General features: G+C 45.9%; 1 protein-coding gene across 1 annotated transcript; it reads right to left on the bottom strand.

Moving 5' to 3' along the window:
* Positions 1-942: 942 nt before the first annotated feature.
* LOC129068727 (serine/threonine-protein kinase MARK1-like) lies at positions 943-4,985 on the bottom strand. Its single transcript, XM_054571098.1, has 3 exons — positions 4,873-4,985; positions 1,716-1,791; positions 943-1,509 (listed from the first exon to the last, which is right to left on the bottom strand). Exons 1-3 carry the CDS (start codon positions 4,983-4,985, stop codon positions 943-945), a joined length of 756 nt encoding a protein of 251 aa, XP_054427073.1.
* Positions 4,986-7,304: the final 2,319 nt, after the last annotated feature.

Here is a 7,304-nt window from a genome sequence, read left to right as displayed (position 1 = left end):
ATTAGAACCCCCACAAACCGGGGAGCCAAGGAGAGCAGGGGAGGGGAGAAGGGCCCCAGGAAAAACAGTCCATTCAGGTGGGGGCTGAGGGGCGGGCCCGCAATGAGGGTGGCCTCTCCTCTTGTCCCTCAGCAACGAGGCCATGGAGAAGCCGGACGCCCTCCTGGTGTACAGCCCGTGCAGAGAACGCCGCGGCAGTTTGCGCACCTCCGTCGCCCACTGGTCCGAGTCCTCGCACCTACACACACAGCGCGTGTCTGTGGCACCGTGTCTCCTGCAGCTGCTTGCGTCCAGCTTCTGGCTCATCTCCTGCGCCGCGTGGCCAGAGGTCGAATGTAGCTGTGCCTCGGCCGTCCGTGATTTAAAAAATTATTTTGGCTTGACTGGTGTCCTTTTGTGATGCTGCTGCTTTGTGGGTGGCCCGCAGCAGAAGCAAAGGTTTAAGAAAAACCCAAAGGCTCTCCGAACCAGCCCCTGCCGGCTGGGGCTGTGGCGAGAGGGAGAGGCTGGGGTCCCCCCAACAGGCTGCTGGAGGCAGACGTCGGTGGTGGTTCCATCCGCGGCTCTTCTGGTGCTGCCTCTGCTGGGGCTGGTGGGGGGAGCCCCCAGGGCCACCCTGCGGGGCCGGGCTGGGGGGTGACTGTCCTTGACTCACGGCCGGGTAGGGAAGTGCTGGTCCTGGAAGCTAGGCAGGCTGGGGGGCGGGGGCGGGTACCGTCAGCTGCTTCCCTATGCTGGAGGAAGTGGTCGTCCTCGACCCCAGGAGGCTGGAGGAGAGGGCAGGCTCTTCCGTCCTCTTACTGATGTTGGGGTCACCAGGGGATAGAGCCTCACCCAGACAGTGCGGCCTTCATCTTAGCCTTCATTGTTTTCAGGATCAGGTCTGTTCCCATCACCCTGTCATAGGTTTTTTGTGATACTGACTCCTCAGTCTCGTCCTTTCTAAATCCCATGCCCTCCATTGTTGCTGCCACCTGGTGGCTCACTGTACAGCCTCAGCTCCTGCTCTTGCCCCATGTTGATCCACGGATCACTCATTATGTCTCTTAAGGTTGGTCTTCTCCTGGGGTAGAGGATCAATAACATTTTAAACAGGTTTTTACCTTCTTTGGAGAGAAAGCATGGCAAAGAGACCTTCCCACTCAGTATCGCCTTCTTCATTTTCCCATAGGTGTCCCCCACAAATGGAAAATCCCCCACTAGCATCCTGTATAAAACTACCCCCAGGCTCCAGACGTCGACCTTTGTGCCATCATAGGTTTGATGCATCAAGATCTCTGGGGCCACATAAGCCACGGCGCCACAGTAGCTGCTCAGCTGAGACTTGGTGTACACCCTAGCAAGGCCGAAGTTGGCCAGTTTGACGTTCCTGTCACCATCCATCAGGATGTTCTCTGGCTTCAGGTCCTGGTGGACGACTCCCTGCTGGTGGCAACGCTGAACCGCGGACACGAGCTGCCGGGAGATGGCTCGGGCTTCCCCCTCGCTCCTGCGGCCGTGGCGGTGGAGCTATTCACCCAGGTTCCCTCTGCTCACGTGCTCCATGAAGAGAGAAAGTTTCTCCTCAGTGACAATCACCTCAGACAGTTTTGTTATCCTGGGGCGATTCAAGCCTTGTAGCAACGGGCTTCTTCAAAATATCTGCTGACGCCACACTGGCTAATGCCTTTGACGGCCACCTCCCTACCCGTCTACAGGTGGCGGGCCAACCACACCTTGGCCAAGGACCGCTTGCCAATGGTGCGCAGCAGCGTGTAATCGCCAGTAAAGCGCTTTTTAGGCAGGCGATGGCTGCAAGGACATTAGTCATGGTGGCTTCAAAATAACAACAAAAAAAAATTTTTTTAAATGAAAGAAAACAAAGAAAAAAGAAAAAGGAAAATAGAAAAACTGTAAACAATGACAAAACAATAAAAAGAAAAAGGAAACAAAATTGAAAACTAATGGCAACAGCAAGACTAATGAGTCCAAGTCCAACAGGTCACCGCAATCAGCCTCCTGGACTCTGCCTTCTAAGAGGCAATTTCTGTTGGTGTGTCACTCCCCAGGCGGACATCTCTGTCCCAATTCCAAGATATTTTATACTTGATTGCGATTTTAAGAAACTTACAATTTGTTCTTGGAATTAAATAGCCCCTTTTATGTTGTCATTATCAAACAACTAGAGAATGTTTCTTGCGAATATACCCCCTGCTAGAGAATAAAAATAGCAATCAGTGCAGTGAGCCATGTGCTATTTTTCAGTTTTGAGGATATTTAAGGGGGAAAGCCACCTAATGGAATTTCATAGATGGAGGGATTTTTTTATTAACTGTAAATATACCACATGATGAGACTAATGACTAATTTATATTATAACTCACAGGGAACATGTGCTTCTGAGAGCTCACCCCAAATTTTTCTCAGGAAGAAAATTTGTCTGTTTTTGGACCTACTTCAATGTGCTTATTTGGTGTGAGACTGAGGCCGAGGATGTCCTGAAGAATCGAGATGCGACCCAAAGAAATAACTAGAAAAGCCATGGATATTCCTGCTCGTGAACAAGCAAGACGAATGTGACTTCGGGGCCGTGGTTGCGGTTCAGCAAGCCGGGGTGACGGAAGGGGAACCAAAAGTGAGCTGGACGGCCAGGGCTGTGCGTGTAGAAGTGAGCTGTGAAAAGCTTCTGAGGAAGGAATTGCAAGGAGATTTTTAAGAATGTGAATTAATAATATTAGTGATATCGGTATGCCATGTGTGTAGCAATATGGTATCACTTCCGCTATGTGAAACCACTAGTAGATATTTACCTCAGCCCAAGTCTGGGACTAGTACTCAGATATGGAAGGGAAACAGTGCGATTTAAAAAGGAAGGTGAGAAAATAGAAAAGGGGCCGATTCAAAGGATCCGCAGGGACTGAGTGCAGGGATCTGGAGCGAGAGGAAGCCTGGAGAAACGGGAAGTCCCTGATGTTGTAAAAATGAATGAGTAAATCTTCAGATGCTGAAAGAAACTCTAAAATCTCACTTAGGAAGATTCAGTCAAATTTGATGAAAATTTCCAAAGACAGAATGTCTTGGTTAAAATATAATAAGCAACTAAGAATATTTTAGTCTGATATTGGGTCTGATAGTTTTAATATGTAATTTGTCCTCATTCGCTCCTCTTATTAAAGTCTCCCATTAATTTATTTTAAGCCATGTGGTTAGAAGTCACTGTGTAAATGTGTTACTGGAGCATGCTGAGGACGCCTTAATAATACCTTACGAACGAAGGTCCCTTTCTAAGTCAAATGAACAGAAAATCAGGGCCTTTGCAGATGTAGTTGTCTTTAGTACTAAGGAGTAAACGCAGGTGACTTTTCTAATGGAACTGACATCTGAACTCTGTCCCCTAAAGACTGGCCTTCATTTCATAGACACGGTTCCAAACAAGGGCTGTCGTCGCTTTTCAACCACCTTCCAAACTCCAGGCCTCCAGGCCTCCACGCCTCCGTTCCCCCTTGAGGTTTCAGGGCGCAGCTTTAAACCCAGCCCCTCTGAAGTTGAAGTCCTGCCCGCCCTTGGCTCCTCGGGTGGGCACCAGGTCTCGGTTTTCTATCTGTGCTAATATCAGTGCCACCTGCTCACTTACTAATCTGTAAGACACAGGGGAACGGGGCCTCTTCCCCCGGCCGTCTCTGCTGTCCCTGTGTCAAGTCCTAAAGCTGCGGTTTCTCCTCTCCTCGCTCAGGACCTCAGGTCACATTTCCTGACTTGATCTCACTTCCAGTCTGTCTGCCTCCCGTTCATGCTGTTCATAAACATGCCAGAGTGCAAATCTGATTGTTACTCTCCGCAAATAAACCTTTTAAAAGCTTGCCTTTCACTATAATAGCAAGAAAAACTCTAAGATGGTATCTTTGATCATATTTACTAGCCTATCATATTAACCTAATATGTAACTCTCATCTAAACATCCTTTTTCCTCTAAACATACCTATGACATTTTTCTCATTCCAAGTTATGGTTCCCCAGAATTTACAGCATAGTGAAGAGTGAGTTAACAGGGCAGCGCAATCCTGTGGCGTGGCACAGGTTAGATTAAAGACTGACTAAGAATCAGTCTTTGTAGTAGGTTCTTTACATACATTAGTGCATTTCATCCTAATAGGAATCAAATAATCAAAATGCACTAGTAAACTTCATACAATGGGGAGAGTGTGACTCAATATAACTGAACACATTTATGGGAAACAGAATAACTAGTAGACGGAGCAGAATCACAATTGAAATGAATGCCTATTGGACTTAAAACTTCATGCTCTTTACATTTAATCCTAAGAAAAATATCTTCCTCGTACTAGACAATAGGAATTAAAAGTCCTGGATAATCCTAAAACCGTCCTCCATTAATGTAATAATATTTTATTGGTGGATTTTCCTTGATACTCTTACTGACTTTGATATGCTTACATGGGAATAAGTTTGATTTGTAGACTTCTTTTTTAATTTTCTGCAACTTTTCCCCTGAGTGTGTCTAAGAAATAAGTCTGCTTAGTCTGTTACTGTGTTTCTATTTCCCAATCCCTAACTCGTGATAGGCACTCAGTTTATATTTATTGAATAGAATAAATAACTGACAATAAAGATGTAAATAAATTTGGGAATCACTTGTGTACCTTAGCTTGATAGAAATCTAGTGATTATCACTAATCATTTGAATTGCATATTTTATGTTGGTACATTTCTTTTTTAAAAACTTTTATTAAAATAGATTCATTGAATAACATCTAGTTTTCATTATTCTGAATTATATCATTTATCCTATTTCTCCTAAAATAGCTTTGAAAATTTAGTTTTACTCCCTAGGCAAAAATACAAGGTTTTAGGAGTATTAGAGTGGAAAAAAACGTCCTGAGCGCCTGCTTCTCGGTGTGCTGCGCGCTCGGAGATCTCCACCCCTTGACTCTGCGGTTGCCGTCTGGACAGTCCTGGGCCTGGTGCCTGAGCATCGGGTACGACATTTCCCCAACGGTAACAGCTGCTCAGGGGGCGACGGCAGAGACTCGCAGAGCTCACGTGCACGGTGGCTGTCATCTTTTATACCCTTGCTGATCTCCAAGTGGGGACACGATTTTTCATGTCATTATTAGTCTGCATTTTTTCTCTTTTATAATGTCCTTTTGTCTTCCTTTACTTTTACTTCGTTTGATAGCCTGACAGTTGGATGTAAGGGAATGTCACGTTTACTTACTCTCCTTTTTCTTTCTGCTGAAGGCAAGGAAATGAGCACCTTGCTGGAAGGCAAACTGTGGAGAGCCCGGTGGCATCGCAGAGCTCTGTCTTTTCATTATGGAACTTAATAGGAGCCCCCAAAATCTTCCAGTTGTTTTAGGGTCCGACGCAAATCCCGTTGTCCATAAAATGACAGTGATAAACACATGGTTATTAAAAAACAAGTTGAACGTCTTTCACATTATCAGCAGCCCAAGTGAGAAGCAAAGGTCGAAGTCCGGCCGGTGTGAAAAGCGCTGAACGAGAACTGGAGCCGGCGGCCACATGGCCGCGGGCGCGCCCCCGGGCGTCCTGGCGGCGTTGCTGCGCCCTTCGCCCTCTCGGAGGAGGTCGAGGATATTGGGGAGAGAAAACCGAAGATTGTGGTGCGCTCCTGAAGAGAATTCAATCACCGATAAGTTTTGATAAAATTTAAATAGTTTTGTGAGGATAATTCATCGCATTATTTAAGACTTGACTCACAAAATGTTACCTGGCTAACTTTTTAATTTATACCAAAATGACCCCTCTTTTATTCACCACTAGAAAAGTACTGGGTTTGCTCTGTACAAACTACAGTACCTCACGTAACACATAGAACATACCTTCACAAGGTGCCAGTGTGGTGCTGGCTGGTGTGGTCAGTGGATTGAGTGCACGACTGCAAAGCAAAGGGTCACCAGTTCAATTCCCAGTCAGGGCACATGCCTGGGTTGTGGGCCAGGTCCCCAGGGGGGCCGCATGCAAGATGCTACCATGCATGGATGTTTCTCTCTCTCTTTTCTCCCCTTCCCCTCTGTCTAAAAATAAATAAAATCTTTAAAAAATTTTTTTAAAACATGTTAAAAAGAATGGTCACAGTATGGTAGGATACCACTTAAAATACCGTATTTTAAAAAGCAAAACAATACATTTATACCATGTTTAAAATACCTTTTCAGAGGTCAATTGAATAACGTATGCGGTACAGGTGGTATTTTATAGTTTACTAAGATCAGATGTAAATTTACATTTATTGAATTTTAAAATTAACCCAGGAAGAGTTTTTGTTTTAATTAAAATGTGTGTGGGGCTTTCAAATCTCTGTAGGACAAAACGGGCCACATGTATTTTAATCCCTGCAGACATTCTCCAAGAAATTCTAGAAAGCTCCAGGGATAACAAACTCAGCTGAGCCCCAGGCCTCGCCCAGCCTGCGGGACACCATTGCGCTTGACTACTGAGTACCCGAAACCAGCAGAGCTGGGTCCGTGGCCAACACTACCAGCAACAGCCAGGGGATTTTGCACAGAGCGTAGTGGGCGGTGGGGTCATGCTGGTGGCTCATCAAAGATGACACCTCAAAGGTATCACTCCTGGAAAGACAAGGTTCTATCTTTAGTGGGAAAACACTGAGAGAGCCCTGAGGCGTAGTCATTTAGACCACTGGCCATTAGGGGGTAGAAGAGAGGGCCTTGGTGGTGGTGAACAGAACAAAAATGACCACAGCTGTTACAAAGGCGCTGAAAAATGATAGTATCCAAATTAGAAGAAGGGGCTCTGGCTGGGTGGCTCAGTCGGTTGGAACACTGTCCCGCACACCAGGATGTTGCGGGTTCGATCCCCAGTCGGGGCACATGTTCAAGTAGGGGTTCTATCCTCAGTCGGGATGTGTGCAGGAGGCAACGCATACATGTTTCTCTGCCACATTCATGGCTCTCTCTCTCTCTCTCTCTCTCACTCTCTCTCTCTCTCTCCTTGTCTCTGCCCCTCCCCCTTTCCCTCATTCCCTCTCTCCTTTCCTCTCTCTCTAAATTGTTGATGGGCATATTCTCAGGTGAGGATTAAAGGAAATTAGAAAAAAGGCAGATAAAACAATATTTATTTTACAAATTAATTTCATGGAGGCTCAGAAGAAGGTGCTAAGTACCAAGGAGACTTTCCAGAGGCCTTATGACACCCCCACTGAATCACACACTATTGTCTGTCTGAGAAAACGCAATACAAATTCAGATAAACACAAGTAAACCTGGTGTCTACGAAAGTCTGGATAAGAATGAAATATTTCTGCAGATGAAATCATTTAACAT

Source organism: Pteronotus mesoamericanus, unplaced genomic scaffold (assembly GCF_021234165.1).
Source record: "Pteronotus mesoamericanus isolate MK-2021 breed Mesoamerican mustached bat unplaced genomic scaffold, CSHL_Meso_final contig_22, whole genome shotgun sequence".
Taxonomy (NCBI): Eukaryota; Metazoa; Chordata; class Mammalia; order Chiroptera; family Mormoopidae; genus Pteronotus; species Pteronotus mesoamericanus.
This window is presented reverse-complemented; position numbering and strand designations above follow the sequence as displayed.